Raw genomic sequence first — 18,320 nt, forward strand, 5'->3', positions numbered from 1 at the left:
TGTGCACATTATTAACAGTTGGTGTTTCCTTTCAGCGTACGGCAGAATATATTATTGTAGCTAATACCTGAATGACAATAAATATAACTGAATATAAAACATTTATGACCCCCACAGAATGATAATATTGGCACTTAAAGCCTGAAAACTGTGATAGTGTACTCAAGCAACACGAAATGGAACGCAGCCATCGTGGTCCCGCTTCTAGAAAACACGTGATTCTTCCAGCCTGCTGACGCCATCTGCAGCAACTGGGGGGCGGGAGTGAGAAAGAGGCGTGGTCAAGGAGGAGTCAGCCATGAGGTTATAAAAAGGCCGCGGCTGCTAACGCTTCGCCACCTTCCACGTACATTCTACCTGCCAGTTCCCCCCTCACGACCGTCCTCTGCGGCTGTCTAAGCAGTGGGTCCGATAACGACGCCAACACTGGAGCTGTAACATTAACAACCGGGTAAGTTTATTTTTTCAATTTACAAATATTTTGTTTTTTTGTACAATTTTCATGTTACTCTTAAGTAGTAACATAGTAAGTATACAACATAAGTATTTTGACGGTATCCCATGTTGAATTTGGTTAAATTAGCTTAAATAGCCTTGACAGTCCGAGCTCTCTCAAACGCAACACGAAGCCAACTTTACGTCAGCTGCTACACGGCTAGCTAGCTAGCAAGCTAGCATATATTTTTGGCATTTCCAATACTTTGTAGTGTGTGTGTGGTAATGGCGTTGTGTGTTTTTCTGTGTCCACAGGGTTCCGGTTTAAAGCGTAGCAGCAAGCTCGCAGTGTGAAATCCTGCTACGGCCTCTGAAACCATTCCGTTTCGGAGAAAGTGCAATCGGATAGGCCTGACGCCACTGCCGCAGCCGCCTCACGTCCTTCCCCACCAAAAAAAAAAACAAATAACCCAAACCGAAGCAAAAAATGGTGCAAAATAAGATCACCGAAGTCACTGGATTCCACCGCTCTTTTAAGGTGAGTTGCTGGAGTGTGTGTTTGTTGTGGTGCGTTTACACGCGTGTGGGAGAAGTGCAAACCATAAACACATCTGTTGCTCCCCCATCATCATATGGCTGACCCACTTGGGTAGTGGGATGTCCTAGTGCAGGGGTCTCAAACTCAGTTTACCTGGGGGCCACCGGAGCTAGGGTCTGGGCAAGGCTGGGCCGCATCAGGTTTTCCAAAAAAAAACAAAACACATTTATTAAAAACAGAAAAATATACAAAATTTTCAGTGCTTTGGTTCCGATTTTCTACAAGAAAAGGTCTGATAAAACATTCCACTGTTGTCAAATATCTTAATTTTTATTTTTCTGCACAAAATAAGATGAAAAATAAATAAACAAATCAAGAATAAAGAAAATCAATCAATTAGTAATAAATAAATATAATAATAATAAAACGGCAAATAATAAAAACTTAAGAAACCACATAGTTGGTGGGTAGACAAATTATTTTTTTCAGATTAAAATGAACAAAGCATTATTAGAGCCCTGTAGACATGACAAAACACGACTATAGTCACATTTATACTTTTTTTTTTTATTTACAACATATTGCGCAACTGCAGGGTCTTGAGACACATGCTAACTCGCAAACTCGAGAGCTAGCGACCTAAACGGTAGCCTTCAAGTTATTTCCTTTAAACTTAAATAGCCAAAAACTTACCACTTCCACACGGATAGGGAGGATAACTATTAACAGTTATTTAACCTTTAACATGAACATTAATCAAACGTAATAATTTTTTTCTGGGTACATGATACCATACAGCATCCATATCAAACTTGCACATTAAACTTTCGTATCAAGGCGGGGGCCTCAAACTAGTGTCCTGCGGGCCACATTTGGCCGCGGGCCGCAAGTTTGAGACCCCTGTCCTAGTGTCTGAAGCGGGGTTCTTGCATGCTATAAACAGCTGTTTTGTATTATTAGACTAAACACCCCTCCACCTGTCCCTGTTTTGATTAAAGCTTCAGTACCAGAAATACCAAAAAAGCTTATATATTGTGAAAAATGTATAGTTTTTTTTAAAAACATGATCATGTGTTACTTTCCAGGGCCAAAATCCTTTTGCGACAGATGAATTCACCAAAAATGGATCCCATCTCATTGATTCAACATTTGATTTTGATTCCTCCCCAAGGCATGGTGGGTGTAACTTGGAGTTACTTTATGGTCCATAATGCTCCTTATGTCATCTTTATGATATATTTTTTTATTTTTTTTTTGACAGACCTACCTTCCAGCCAGCCTATTGACATCCCCGATGCCAAGAAGAGAAACAAGAAGAAGAAGCGTTGCAGGGCAACAGACAGTTTCTCTGGACGATTTGAGGGTAAGCTAAGTTCCTTCATGAGGGGGAAGAAAAACAAACCGTGGGACCCTTTGTGTGTTTATTTTTTTTTTTGCCGACCCCATCAGTTGGGGGTTCTTGATATTGTCTTAACCTTCTCCACCATATTTGGCGCCCCTGGTTTTGGACTACATCATCTTGTGATGCATCAACCGGATCATTCACTCTTACAGATGTATACAGACTGCAGGAGGAAGTACTGGGAGAGGGTGCCTACGCTCGGGTGCAAACGTGCATAAACCTCATCACCAACAAAGAGTATGCTGTCAAGGTAAGACCATCAATCCTCTCATTTTAAAGTATTGTCTCACTGTAGCTAAAATGTGCCCGGTGTACGTTATTTATCTTGTTGAAGGAAGTTTCAGTCCAGATGCAGGATATTTTTCTTCCTGTGCTTGTTCACTTCAGTATATTGTCTGCCATTGTGTGTGTGTGTGTGTGTGTTGCTGCTGTGCTGGAATTAGCTGCCGTCAGCAGACACTCCCCCCCCCCCCCCCCCTCCTCACTGTTTTTTTTTTACATGTGGGCAGCCTATCAGAGAGCGGGGAGGGACAGACGCACCCTTTTACCCGACTCCTATTGCATAGAGTCGTCGCTCTGAAAGAGAGCGAGCGAGAACATTGTGTGCTGCCAAAACAAAAACCCACATATAGAGGAGGATGGATGGAGGGTGGGACGAGGGACGAGGGGAGGGGGGCGGGCGGCGCGAGTTGAACATTGTCACCCAGTGTGTTTACACTGCTTTTTTTTTTTTACTCTCTCTAAATTCACTTATGAAGACCCGCCTTTATTTCGCAGGACTTCCTTTTGAATGTTTCTCATATCCTCATTTGATGGAGCAAAACATTGTGAAATGTTTTGCACAAAATTCTTGATGCTAATCCCGCTGAAGTAGCTAGTAGGCTATTTTATGTGTACATAAAAAAGCCTTTGTAGACACAGTTTGCTTTATATAGCCAAGATCCTATGACTAGTCCCCATTGAGAAAGTATCCATATCATAGAAATAAATATTTCACAAGACTCCAAAGCACAGATCTGGGTCACGTGATGACGATCTGTTGCTATTGTTTACCCTTGCCGTGCATCAGTGGATCCCAATGGGACTTTGTTGTATCGGGCATGGGGGTGGGGGGGATATAGGAATCATGTGGCGGAGGCAGTTACTGGAGGTCATTTGCTCTTTGGATGGGGGGGCTCAGACAGCTTCTGCCAGATGTCCCGTCTCTCCCCTCCCCCCCCTCAGACGGCCGAGTTGCATGTATGGACTCCTTGTGTTTTGCAATTGTAACAAAGCCGCAGCATCAAGGGCGAGCAGCAGGTTGTGCATATTTACCATTTTGAACATGTCATGTGACTCCTGTACGCTTTTTCATTGTGTTAAGAATTATTTTGATTAGTTGCCAAAAGTGTGTGCGACATGAGGTGTAAAAAAAAAAAAAAGGTCAGTAAGGATAATTAATAATGCCGCCTAACACTAACTCCTTATTTCTAAAATCACAAAAAGCAATTAGCATTTCAGTATGTGGAATCAAACTATGGGAGGAATGGATTGAGTCAGAAATCACTCCACACTCTTTATTGCTCTCTGGTTCTACCATATCTTACTTATTGTGTGGAAATATGGGCTAATAACTATAAAAGCAATCTTCACTTGCTAAATGTACTGCAAAAAAAGGTCAGTAAGGATAATTCATAATGCCGCCTACAGAGAACATACTAACTCCTTATTTCTAAAATTACAAATACTTCAACTTGCTGATATAGTTCATCTTCAAACAGCTAAAATAATGCATAAGGCTAAAAATAACCAATTGGCTAAAAATGTCATCCAATACTTCTCTACAAGAGAGGAGAAATATGATCTCAGGGAAGAAGTACATTTGAAACACTTCTATGCTAGGACTACGTTAAAAAGCCATAGCGTTTCAGTATGTGGAATCAAACTATGGGATGGATTGAGTAAGGAAATCAAACAATGCACAACGATGAGCCAATTCAAGAAACAATACAAGCAGCAATACTTCGGTACGAGGTACATTATAAAAAAAAAAAACAACAACAAAAAAACCTTAAACTGTATTATGGAAAGCAGGAAGTGAACAAATGACACTTACTATGGTACCCATTATGTCATTGGATGGTCATATCACCTCGTACTTCGGTGCGGGACAAAAAATTACAAAATTAAAAAAACTGTATTATGGAAAGCAGGAAGTGAACAAATGTAACAGTTACTGATTGTAAAAGTACCAGATGGAAGGGTAGGATTTAATAAGCTTTGCTTCTTCCTACTCCTTTTGGACATGTGGAACTGTGAACTGATTATATGATGCATTCAGTTGTAATCTGATGCATGTTCAAATAAAATAAAACCATTACCATAAAGTGACCATCAGTAATGAAACAGAACTGGGTTAAAATATTATGACATGTTATAAATACTAAGTACGGACTGATAATATATATATGGCTCGAGTGCCCGTTTATGCAGTTGACTCAGACTGGAAGAGTGTACGGGGCTTTGAACTACTCACAGGCCTCTCTTGTCTGTGCATTAATCCCAGACACCAGCCCCATTGGGCCCCAATTGAGGCCATAATCCACCTACCAGGAAGAGAAACATGCACAACATTCAAGCAAACAATAACTAGCCAGGACTGGAAAATTCAGGCCGTTTACAATCGGTGTCAGCAGTCTATCTTTTCTCTTGGCACGGCACGGCACTGATTGGGGGAGGGGGGGGGGGGGGTGCTGCTCTCAGTGGCAGGACAAAGTTATATTTAGAGAGCCTGTTTTATTGTTACTGTAAACCAGAGGTCTCAAACTCAATTTACCTGGGGGCCACTGGAGCTAGGGTCTGGGCAAGGCTGGACCGCATCAGGTTTTCAAAAAAAAAAAACAAAAACGCATTTATGAAAAACAGAAAAATATACAAACTTTTTCAGTGCTTTGGTTCTGATTTTCTACAATAAAAGCTCTTAATTTTTATTTTTCTGCACAAAATAAGATGAAAAATAAACAAACAAATCAAGAATAAAGAAAATCAATCAATCAGTAATAAATAAATATAATAATAATAATAATAAAACGGCAAATATTAAAAACTTAAGAAACCACATATAGTTGGTGGGTAGACAATTTTTTTTTTTCAGATTAAAATGAACAAAGCATTATTAGAGCCCTGTAGACATGACAAAACACGACTATAGTCACATTTATACACTTTTTATTTACAACATATTGCGCAACTGCAGGGTCTTGAGACACATGCTAACTCGCAAACTAGAGAGCTAGCGACCTAAACGGTAGTCTTCAAGTTATTTCCTTTAAACTTAAATAGCCAAAAACTTACCACTTCCACACGGATAGGGAGGATAACTATTAACAGTTATTTAACCTTTAACATGAACATTAATCCAACGCAATAATTTTTTCTGGGTACATGATACCATACAGCATCCATATCAAACTTGCGCGGGCCGCACTAACATCAAACTTTCATATCAAGGCGGGGGCCTGAAACTAGTGTCCTGCGGGCCACATTTGGCCCACGGGCCGCGTGTTTGAGACCCCTGCCCTAAAGGGTTGATTCAGATGTACAATTGTGCTGCATATGCTGGAAATTAGACTGAAAAAAATTTTCATATCAAGGCGGGGGCCTAAACTAGCGTCCTGCGGGCCACATTTGGCCCGCGGGCCGCGTGTTTGAGACCCCTGCTGTAAACAGTTGCGGATTAGCCAGTGGAATGTTTCAAAGGGACACTTCGGGCTCCTTAAGAACACCTGAGATGTAAATAAGGCTGACACTTTACGCTAAATATAGCGATGCCGCCACTTTGTTCATTAACATGGTTTGGTTCTGGCAGCGCTGAAAGTAGGTTAAATTATCCTTGCAACTATGTCACAGGGTGTGGGGAGTCTCCGTCATGGTAACCACGGAAAACACAGACCCGGTCTTTACTAAGCCTGTATGTGGAACATGTAATCTGCTCAAGTCTGTAGGCACAGATGGAGCTTTTTTTTTTTTTTTTTTTTTTTGAGTCATATCCCCAAATATAAACACACCGCTTTTTTTGTATTATACTTGTACGTTATTTTTTTTTTTGTTTTTTTGTTTGCAGATCATTGAAAAAAGACCAGGCCACAGCCGCAGCAGAGTCTTCCGTGAGGTTGAGATGCTCTACCAGTGTCAGGGTCACAGGTACTGATGCTCACCACAATGGAGGTCCAGAAGACCCTTTTGCTTACCATTTTTGTCTCCTTTTCCGAAGTAACATCCTGGAGTTGGTGGAGTTCTTTGAAGAGGAAGACAAGTTCTACCTGGTGTTTGAAAAGCTCCGAGGAGGTTTGGTTCATTGTCACGTGTTGTTTTTTTTTTTTTTTTGTATTTGCTTTGAGCAAATAACCAAATGTACTTGTGTACCCTTTTCCTACTAGGTTCGATTTTGGCGCATATTCACAAGAGGCAGCACTTCAGCGAGCAGGAAGCCAGCATTGTCGTGCAGGACATTTCCAGAGCTTTGGATTTCCTGCATAACAAGGGTGAGAACATTGGCGTTTACCGATAAGATAAGATAAGATATGCCTTTATTCGTCCCGCAGTGGGGAAATTTGTATTGCACAGCAAGAGTACAGAATCAGTTAAGCAGTACAAAATACACAATATAGAAAAATAAACAATATAAACAACCCAAGTATTAACAAAATCAACAGTTTTTCCCCAGAGTTATATAAAATACAGTATGTAGATAATATGAAACGAGATGAGATATACAGTAAACCTCGGATATATCGGATTCAATTGTTCCCACTGGTTTTGTCCGATATAAGCGAAATCCGTTATATGCGTATACCGGAAAATGTCCGTTTTACGCATATATCGGATTTATATCCGGTATATGCGTAAATCGGATTTTATCCGTTATAAAAAGGCACTTCCTTGACTATGTTTCCAATGTACCTGGACGCGCAGGCAACGCTGCAAACGCTGCAAATGACGTCGTATAGCGGCCTGTCACGATTCGGCGAATCGGAGCGCCACGATGCGGCCATCCGATATATGCGAGGGAAATTTAATGGAAATGCATTGGAACGGGACTGGAGATTTTGTCCGAAATAGGCGAAATCCGTTATAAAAATCTGATATATGCAATGAATTTTTATTGGAAATGCATTACAGAAAAATCGGTTCTTTTTTATCTGTCCGTTGTGAGCGAATTTCCGATATATCCGAGTCCGATATATCCGAGGTTTACTGTAGTATTTTGCATTTAGAGCCCTTAATATTGCTCAGATATTGCACAGTGAATGGGGTCTAGAGTAACTATACCGACTAATAAATGCAAGTATTACACAGATGTACATAGTGGCTTATGGCTAGAACATGCACAAATAATATTTTCAATATTCACGCTTACTGTTTTGACTGTATAAAAGACAGTAGTTTTTGATTTTTGTGTTGTTTATTTCCAGGAATGGCACACAGAGACCTCAAACCTGAAAACATCCTCTGCGAAAGTGCCGACAAGGCAAGTGTCTGCAAGCATGTTTTATGTCTGGGTCAAAGTGTAGCTAATATGGCGATAATTGAATGATAAGCCACCCCAGTATGGCGATGGTTATCCAGGAAGCGTCATTCTAAAATTTGAATTTCTCTCTCTCTCTCTCTCAGATCTCTCCGGTTAAGATTTGCGACTTCGACTTGGGCAGTGGCATCAAACTGAACAGTGACAGCTCGCCCATCTCCACCCCCGAGCTTCTCACTCCCGTAAGTGGCTGAGTTGAACTTATATTGAACTTGAGTTATGAGTGCCTATGAATGGGGAAAATTTGTTGTCCATATCAGGCTAGTTGTGTCACTTTTGTTCATTTTCCATGCGGATAAACCAGGGGTGTCAAACTCACGCCGCATTTGGCCCGCAGGACGCTAGTTTGAGGCCCCCGCCTTGATAGGAAAGTTTAATTTGTTAATTTGTTTCATTTGTTTTTTGATTTGCTTATTTATTTTTCCATCTTATTTTGTGTCGAAAAATAAAAATTAACATTAAACATTTATTTAAAAATTTAATAATAAATACAAATTAATTTGTTTCATTTGTTTTTCGATTTGCTTATTTATTTTTCGATCTTATTTTGTGTCGAAAAATTTAAAATTAACAAACATTTATTTAATAATAAATAAAATTAATTTTTTTAATTTGATTCATTTGTTTTTTTGATTTGCTTATTTTTCCATCTTATTTTGTGTTGAAAAATAAAAAATTAACATTAAACATTTATTTAATAATTTAAAAATAAATAAAAATTTATTTTAATTTGTTTCATTTGTTTTTTGATTTGCTTATTTATTTGTCCATCTTATTTTGTGTTGAAAAATAAAAAATTAACATTAAACATTTATTTAATAATTTAAAAATAAATACAAATTTATTTTAATTTGTTTCATTTGTTTTTTGATTTGCTTGTTTATTTGTCCATCTTATTTTGTGTTGAAAAATAAAAATTAACATTAAACAATAATTTAATAATTTAATAATAAATAAAAATTAATTAGCTAATTTGTTTCATTTGTTTTTTGATTTGCTTATTTATTTTTCCATCTTATTTTGTGTCAAAAAATAAAAAATAACAAACATTTATTTAATAATGTAGGAATAAATAAACATTTATTTATCATAATTTATAATAATTTAATGTTTTATCAGAGCTTTTCCAAAGAACCAAAGCACTGAAAAAGTGGAGGGTATAGCAGAAGCATTGAAGACTATTATATATATATATTTATTAATATTTAATATAATTAATATTTATTAATATTTTACTATATATATTTATTTTTTCAATTTTATTTATTTTATAATTTTTTTTTTTAACCTGATGCGGCCCAGCTTCACCCAGACCCTAGCTCCAGTGGCCCCCAGGTAAATTGACTTTGAGACCCCTTGGGATAAACTGTGCTTTTCAGGCTGTAAAACCCGTTTATCAAGCCCAGGCTGTCTTCCTATTGGTCATGCCTGATGGCGTCCCGCACTGCCTGCTTGACGATTAGTCAATTGTACCAGCCTGGCACCTTCCAGTTTTACCTTACCTTTATCTTGTTGCGCTATCAGCAATACTCTGCTGAGATATCCTCCAGTTGAAGGTCCACGTCCTACTTATCAAGTTGCAAATATTGTTTCCCCCGTGAGTTGGAGGTTATGATTGTTTAACCCTCACGCCATCGTCACAACACCAAAAATACCCGAAAGCAGCATGCCCGGAAAAATGGGACGTTAGCCATGTAACGCTGTGTGTTGACATGTTGACACAGACGGTCTGTGTGTGTGTGTGTGTGTGTGTGTGTGTGTAGTCAGTGTCTGCTTGGTAGATGGACAGTAGCAGGTGATGGTGGGTGCTTTTTCCCTGCAGGAATGTTGTATGAGGTGGGGGGGGGTTACATCGGTAACTTTATCTTCCTATAAGCTAATGAATGGAGATGCTATTTGCGGTCAAGTGCCCTGGAATGTACACCCTTTATAGCAAGTTTGAGGTAGCTAACAAGAACTGTGTACTTTTTGATAATACAATACAAAACAAAGGTTGGAAAAGCACTGGAATGTAGTAAGACCGGAATGGAAGGCATTTTTTTTTTGTTGTTGTATAAAGTGCTTACCAAACAATACAGGACAGGATGTCCACCCTCGCACTGCTTAGTCTCCACCCCACCACCGCTCCCCGTCCGCCCCCGCCAGGGCCCCAACCTTGCTGCTGTGGCTCTATTTTCTTTATACAAAGGAGATGGCAAGGTTTTTTTGTTGTTGGTCCCTCCCATACCTAGCAACTGAGATGTGATTTGCTAGACGGGTGGGAGGGGGGAGGGTTGGTGGGAGGAGAAATTGAACCTGCTCATGCGCCCTAACTTGTTTTTTTTTTGTTTTTTTTTTTTTTTTCCTTCTTCAGTTGGCTTGGTCAGATGAACAATGTTATCTGGTTTTCATCTCTCTTGCTGCTAGCCTCCTTATGCTACTGTTGCACAATATATAGTCATAATCCTATCAAATGTCACACGTATGTACGGAATATGTGTTTCTAGGAAAGCGCTAAATTTAGTACAGTAAAAACGGTACATGATAAAATAAGCAAGACTGCTCGAATGTCAAAATGGAACCTGGAACAGACTCAAAAAGAAAGCAGAGAAGCAAACACGGCAGCTCATAATAAAGCCTCACCAGGTTGTTTACCAACAACAGGGGCGTGTGTTGCGTCAGCATGGGCCTGACAAAGTCACATGGTTTCCGGAAAAGGCCGAGCTTGCGTTTACCAACAAATCCCCATCGGCATTAACCAGGGCTATCTGCAGCACACTGGAAAAGTTTGACACGGGGGTTGCTTTTTAATGCACAAGACTTAGACACACACAAATTAATCTTATTTTGTGATGAAAAATAAAAATTAACAATTATTTAATAATTTAATAATAAATAAAAATTAATTTGTTTCATTTGTTTTTTGATTTGCTTATTTATTTTTCATCTTATTTTGTGTTGAAAAATAAAAATAAAAATTAACAATTATTTAATAATTTAATAATAAATAAAAATTAATTTGTTACATTTGTTTTTTGATTTGCTTATTTATTTTTCATCTTATTTTGTGTTGAAAAATAAAAATTAATATTAAACATTTATTTAATAATTTAATAATAAATAAAACTTAATTTGTTTCATTTGTTTTTTGATTTCCTTATTTTTCTATCTTATTTTGTGTCGGAAAACAAAAATTAACATTAAACATTTAATAATTTAATAATAAATAAAAATTAATTTGTTTCACTTGTTTTTTGATTTGCTTATTTTCCCATCTTATTTTGTGTTGAAAAATTAAAAATTAACATTAAACATTTATTTAATAATTTAATAATAAATAAAAATGAATTTGTTTCATTTGTTTTTTGATTTGCTTATTTATTTTTCCATCTTATTTTGTAAATTATATAAATGTCACCAAAAAGTGGGCTAATAAATTGACAATAAAAGCACAAATACTGCGGATTTCAGAAAATAACAGTTGGAATGATACAGCACAAAAAAAAAATCGGGGCGGCACGGCGGTCTAGTGGTTAGCGCGCAGACCTCACAGCTAGGAGACCAGGGTTCAATTCCACCCTCGGCCATCTCTGTGTGGAGTTTGCATGTTCTCCCCGTGCATGCGTGGGTTTTCTCCGGGTACTCCGGTTTCCTCCCACATTCCAAAAACATGCTAGGTTAATTAGCGACTCCAAATTGTCCATAGGTATGAATGTGAGTGTGAATGTTGCTATTTGGACGAGAATCCCGGTGGGTTTTGTTTAAGGGAGGCCCGGCTCTCCAGACGTGTTGTGGACGGGAATGTGGGGGTTGGGATTTTCTCTCTCCTGCGACAGAAGCAGCTTTGTCTGAGCTGAGATTCCTGTGCAGCACATTTCATGACATAAATATGGACGAGGGAGACGTTGGGGGGGCGGAGCTACTTGGCATGTCATATAACAGTCTTGCTGCAGTTGGATAGAATAAAGAAAATCAATCAGTAATAAATAAATATAATAATAATAATAAAACGGCAAATAATAAAAACTTAAGAAACCACATATAGTTGGTGGGTAGACAAATTATTTTTTTCATATTAAAATGAACAAAGCATTATTAGAGCTCTGTAGACATGACAAAACACGACTATAGTCACATTTATACTTTTTTTTAATTTACAACATATTGCGCAACTGCAGGGTCTTGAGACACATGCTAACTCGCAAACTAGAGCGCTAGCGACCTAAACGGTAGCCTTCAAGTTATTTCCTTTAAACTTAAAAAAGCCAAAAACTTACCACTTCCACACGGATAGGGAGGATAACTATTAACAGTTATTTAACCTTTAACATGAACATTAATCAAACGTAATAATTTTTTCTGGGTACACGATACCATACAGCATCCATATCAAACTTGGCGCGGGCCGCACTAACATTAAACTTTCATATCAAAGCGGGGGGGCCTCACACTAGTGTCCTGCGGGCCACATTTGGCCCGCGGGCCGCGTGTTTGAGACCCCTGACCTAAACGGTAGCCTTCAAGTTATTTCCTTTTAAACTTAAAAAAGCCAAAAACTTACCACTTCCACACGGATAGGGAGGATAACTATTAACAGTTATTTAACCTTTAACATGAACATTAATCAAACGTAATAATTTTTTCTGGGTACATGATACCATACAGCATCCATATCAAACTTGCGCGGGTCGCACTAACATTAAACTTTCATATCAAGGCGGGGGGCCTCAAACTAGTGTCCTGCGGGCCACATGTTTGAGACCCCTGATTTAAATGCTCTTTCTGCTTCACTGTTACGTAACTCGGGGAAGGCTCAGCCCAGTTTGTGGTTCTGCAGGACAGCCAATCCTCTTTGCCCCCGCTGCTCAGTGTTTGGCCTAATTCTTCCTAGCTACATAACAACGGCAACGTCAGAGTTGAGCCTTCCTTTGCCCCCCCCCCCCCCCCCCCCCCCCCCCCCCCCGTCCATTTTTTTCATGATCTGGATGTTCCTGCAAAAGCTGTCTCATTTGATTAGTTGTGTATCGTCACCACAATTAGAACGCTGCACAACGGAACCATGTGACTGTCCGGTTTGGGCTACTAGCTTTTTAAACCACGAGGTATCAGCTGAAGCCAGGAATGTGAACGGGAGCAGCGAAAGCAGCTTTTTTTGTTTTTTGCCACCCCGCACCTAATCTAGTGTCCCCCCCTTCCCCCCCTGACTCCAGTGTGGCTCTGCAGAGTACATGGCACCTGAAGTGGTTGAAGCCTTCAGCGAGGAGGCCACCATTTATGACAAGCGCTGTGACCTTTGGAGCCTGGGCGTCATCCTCTACATCATGCTGAGCGGCTACCCACCTTTCGTAGGCCACTGCGGTGGGGGCTGTGGCTGGGAACTGGGGGAACCCTGCCACACATGCCAGGTGAGTACCGAACATTCATTCATTCATTTTCTACAGCTTTTCCTCACGAGGGTCGCGGGGGATGCTGGAGCCTATCCCAGCTGTCTTCGGGCGTGAGGCGGGGTACACCCTGGACTGGTGGCCAGCCAATCACAGGGCACATATAGACAAACAACCATTCACACTCACATTCATACCTATGGACAATTTGGAGTCGCCAATTAACCTAGCATGTTTTTTGGAATGTGGGAGGAAACCGGAGTACCCGGAGAAAACCCACACATGCACGGGGAGGACATGCAAACTCCACACAGAGATGGAGGGTGGAATCGAACTCGGGTCTCCTAGCTGTGAGGCCTGCGTGCTAACCACTCGATCGCCGTGCATCCCCAACCTTGTTATGCATCTTCAAAATGAACCAAATAACATGAGTCATCACACAGCAACTTAACACCCAAATTGTATACTATACAAACACTATATTCATTCATTTTCTACCACTCTTCCTCACGAGGGTCGCGGGGGGTGCTGGAGCCTATCCCAGCTGTCTTCGAGCAAGAGGCGGGGTACACCCTGGACTGGTGGCCAGCCAATCACAGGGCACATATAGACAAACAACCATTCACACTCACATTCATACCTATGGACAATTTGGAGTCGCTAATTAACCTAGCATGTTTTTTGGAATGTGGGAGGAAACCGGAGTACTCGGAGAAAACCCACGCATGCACGGGGAGAACATGCCAAACTCCACACAGAGATGGCCGAGGGTGGAATTGAACCCTGGTCTCCTAGCTGTGGTGTCTGCGCGCTAACCACTAGACCACCGTGCAGCACCATTATTTAAAACAAAAACAGCAACAACAATTGATTAAAATAAATATTACAATTGACATATTTCAAACAATATTTAAGGTGTGCATCAATTTTTTTTCCCAAATTCTCCAGAATACCCTGTTTGAAAGTATTCAAGAAGCAAAGTACGAGTTCCCGGACAAAGACTGGGCTCATATCTCCTCAAGTGCCAAAGACCTTATATCCAGACTTCTGGTCCGGGATGCCAAAAACCGCCTTAGCGCTAATCAGGTGCTGCAGCATCCGTGGGTGCAGGGGGTGAGTGTCCGTCCACCATGTTGTTGCCTTGATTAATCTGCAGCTAATAAGGTTTTTAATGGGCATGCCTTTCTTGTTCTAGGGTGCGTCAAATACTCTGCAAACGCCTCTTTTTCATCAGAGGTGAGGCAACCGCTTGTTTTTGTCGTTTTTTTTTTTAATTGCAACTTATATTTTCAATCCTTTTGTTTCTCAGAACCAGCAACGCAAGGGATTTGACCTTCTTTGCCGACAAGGTCATGGCCGTGAACCGGCAGCTGGCCGAACAGGACGGCATGGAGGATCAGCAGCATCAGCAGCAGGACACCCCCGTCGTGGTCACCGCCGCCGCCGCCGCCACCGCCACCGGGTCGTCCGTGCACCTCTCCCCTCCTTCCAACTCCAAGCTAGCCAGACGCAGGCAGCGGAGCAGCCAGCCCAAAGGGGGGCCCGTTTCCGCCGCCGAGCTGCGTCAGCTTTTGGCCCCTCTCGTTATCGTGGGCGACTGTGCCTGAAAACTTTTGTAAACGTTGAAATCGGAGGCCTGATGCTAATTTTTTTTTTTTTTTTTTTTTTTCGTGTTGTCGACTCTGGCTGGCCTTGGTCCTTCGCCATTTGGGCTTTTTCTGCCTCGCTGTAAAGGGGGCGGGGGGGGCGACAGTTCTTCCTCTAAATGCCTTTTGACCTTCTACGGCACTTCTGAAGCACATCAGCCCAGGGCCTGCAAGTACACAGATGCACTTCCTGGTTTTCGTATTTTCTAAATTATATCATTTTTTTTTCTCAGTTCAGCGAAATCCGAATTTTTTTTTATTTTTTTTTTCAACGCAAGCTCAGACACCAAAGGACAACCTATCGTGCTGCTCCCACGTTACATACAACTGGATCCACTGTGAATTAATTTTGTCCGGAATGTTCTCTTTGCCTGTATGTTAAAAACGCGTACTAAGCTTATGCAATATATGCCAAGATGAAGGCCGTTCCTTGTTTTGAGGAATCCACTATACCGGGGGTCGGAAAGGGGGGGCGGTAAGCCAATGCTGTATATGTGCCTGGTGCGGTTATTGTATAGCCGTGGGGCCGGGGTTGGGGTGGCATGGTGGTGGCGGGGTCTGCTTCTTTCTGGTCTCTGTTCATAACAAAGCAATGGAGTCGGGGCTTGGTGGCCATGCCGTTAAACGCTCCCATTAGCACTGCCATGCTAGCCATGATTGGACTCGTGCACTGATGTAATACTGTTCAGTGTATATGAGGCTAATTATTATTTCACACGGGTATAATGCATAGCCCCCCCGCCCCTTTTACCCAAAAAGAAAAAAAATGCGATCTTCAACCATATCTGGTATGTTGATTTTTTTTTTTTAATATCAAAGTTTATCCCATCGCCACATTATGCTTTTCATTTTTTTTTTATTTTTTTTTTTCGAAATACAAACAATGTATGCATCAGTTCTAACCTTTCTGGCAGTAAAAGGTTAGAAACCCCTACATGGTTAGGGTTTGAAAAGCACATAACGGCCAATGTGACCTCAGTGTCATTTGTTAATTGAATACACTTATTTTTGGACCATCGTTGTTTAAATGTCGTTTTTTTTTTTTTTTTTTTTTGATGAGACGTCCATTTTCACATTAAAAAAAAAAAAACACCCCATCATTTTAAAAAAAAAAAAAAAAAAAAAGGAAAACATTCCACAAAAAAACACACACAAAAAAAAATGTAGCTGTATTATGTTTACTTTGGTTTTTTTTTCATGTTTAAAAACTCCATGTGAATGTGCCACTTTTTCATTTTTGTATTTTTTTTTTTCTACTTAGTGATCGTCATGGAGGTGATGTTGAGTTCAGGTGAAACACCGGCTGTTTTCCTTAAGTTTTGTATGTTTTTAAAAATTCTGAGTCGGAGTTGTGGCAGAAGTTTTAGTTTAGAGCTGGAGCGTTCTTGCCCAGAATTTTCCTTTTTTTTATTTTTTATTATTTTTTTTTTTTTTAATGTTGGCAATAATTCGTTTTCTCAGACTTACATAAAGTGTGATTTGGGGGGGGGGACGGAATAGCGATGAGTGAGGCCTGACCACGTGGTAGCCGTTTCGGGTTCGAATCATGACGTGGCACATTTAAGCACGCTTCATCGACCGTCATCCATCCATCCATTCATCCATCCATCCATCCTTCCTGACCTGACTTGGAAAACTGTTCCCGGTTCCTGCTGATCACGGGACACTGCAAATGTCGGCTAAAACTTTCTACACATGCATCATCATTATGGAGGGGGGGGGGCTTTATGTCTTATAATAAGACTTTTCTATATGCAGCAGTTTTTTCTCGATTTGGGGAAACGACTTTGCTAAATCCAAAAGAATTACGCAATCCTGTTTTTTTTTTTTTAAAAAACACCTATTACAGTATTTGTACTTTTGGACAGGGGGTTTGATACTTTCAATTGCACACATTCACGCACGGGCTATACGCTAATACTCTGATTGGTGTAATAAGAAGAGTTCTCTCGGTCGTGATCATTTCTATTTTTTTTTTTTTTGTGAAATGGCAGTTTTTCGACTGTCTTCTAGTGGAAAGGGGAGAAAATTCTGTATTTTTTTTGTTGTGTTTCAAGTAAGGATGTCCGATATTGGGTTTGTTTTTGTATGAAAACCGTTATACCGATATGTGTAACATGACTATGAACACAGCATTTTTTTTTAAATATCGTTTTTTTCACAAAATAAGATCAAATTATCGGACATCCCTAGTTTTCAAGTCATTCATGTGGACAGTGTCAGCCTTTTTCCCCACAATCCTGAATGTAACTCCACAGGCGAAGAAGCATTTACTACAATCCAGAGACACCGATCAAAGCTTTTCTATGAAAATTCAACTCTCTTAAAAGTGAGAGAAATAACTGCCTGTGGCGATCGGTTTTGAGAATCGACTTTTTTTTTTTTTTTCGTACTATCGCAAATCCCCGCAGTGGAATAGCAACACTTAAAAAAAAAAAATTTACAGTGACAGAAATTTGATTTAAGCACTTTACTGTACCATGTGAATGATTGCAGTTCAACCGAGGCAACACTTAAAAACAGTTGTTCCAGATTTTTGTATTGTTTTTCTAAAAAAAAAAGGCAATAAAATGCTTTAAAAAAAAAAAAAAAAAACGACTCACGTGTTTTGTGATTTATATCTATTAATTATTACTCAAGTTACAGTACCCGCCTAAAGGAGTAGAGTGGAAATAACTGCACGGTACTTTCCCCTGGCATGTGTTTACTCCTGCGTGCCTCGCAGGTTTCGTATTAACTCGTATTTTATCTTCTGACTCAAGGCTGAGAACATCACGTCTGATTCAGTGCTGTAAATCATCTTATCAGTATCACACGCTGATATTTCAGCTATGTCACATGTGTTCTTGGAAGTGGCGGCTGCCTGAAATGTGACTGAATTTGCTTCCGCTTTGCGTCAGCCATTCCTGTGCCACCCTGGGGGCCTGGTTGGCTTTGGCTTGCAACACACTAAGGCAGGCCTAGACTGATGCAACCCTGCTGCAAGAGCTGCATTGACTCACGGTGGTGTCTCGTGCTGATACTGTATGAAATGACTTGGCAACATTTGCAGAATCGCAGTAATTAATTTTAATAGCAATGCCAGTCAGTGAAAAAGTATGCGCCGATACATCCATCATCCATTGGATGCATTGCATCGATATCAAAAGTGTTTGTCAAAATTCTCTTTTTCACTGTAAGTCTCTCTGGAAAATTCAATCCAAAACACAGAAATTCATTGCATAACGTTTTTTTTCTGGCCTTGCATACGTCATAAGGTTGTAAGGATATACTAAATGATGCAACAGCAGTGGGGATATTCATAACATTTATACAGTTGATAAATACACTCTAGTATCTGTCGCCCTCTAGTGGATGTTCCGGGCACTCA

At 40.2% G+C, this 18,320-nt stretch overlaps 1 protein-coding gene across 1 annotated transcript; it reads left to right on the forward strand.

Moving 5' to 3' along the window:
- The first annotated feature begins 286 nt into the window (after window positions 1–286).
- Window positions 287–15,968, forward strand: mknk2b (MAPK interacting serine/threonine kinase 2b). The gene is made up of 14 exons (XM_058072346.1): window positions 287–451; window positions 751–973; window positions 2,059–2,149; window positions 2,235–2,336; window positions 2,528–2,625; window positions 6,478–6,557; window positions 6,628–6,701; window positions 6,794–6,898; window positions 7,829–7,884; window positions 8,028–8,123; window positions 13,131–13,325; window positions 14,253–14,417; window positions 14,500–14,540; window positions 14,614–15,968. Exons 2-14 carry the CDS (start codon window positions 923–925, stop codon window positions 14,909–14,911), a joined length of 1,452 nt encoding a protein of 483 aa, XP_057928329.1. The 5' UTR covers window positions 287–451; window positions 751–922; the 3' UTR covers window positions 14,912–15,968.
- The last annotated feature ends 2,352 nt before the right edge of the window (window positions 15,969–18,320 follow it).

The sequence above is a fragment of the Doryrhamphus excisus genome, chromosome 5 (genome assembly GCF_030265055.1).
Source record: "Doryrhamphus excisus isolate RoL2022-K1 chromosome 5, RoL_Dexc_1.0, whole genome shotgun sequence".
NCBI classification, from domain to species: domain Eukaryota; kingdom Metazoa; phylum Chordata; class Actinopteri; order Syngnathiformes; family Syngnathidae; genus Doryrhamphus; species Doryrhamphus excisus.

Bases quoted from the DNA above. Each gene is read 5' to 3' on its own strand.
- mknk2b (XM_058072346.1), top strand. From the start codon at position 923: ATGGTGCAAAATAAGATCACCGAAGTCACTGGATTCCACCGCTCTTTT. The intron at 2,337-2,527 runs GTAAGCTAAGTT...TCACTCTTACAG, and splicing joins TTTCTCTGGACGATTTGAGG to ATGTATACAGACTGCAGGAG. The intron at 6,558-6,627 runs GTACTGATGCTC...CCTTTTCCGAAG, and splicing joins TACCAGTGTCAGGGTCACAG to TAACATCCTGGAGTTGGTGG.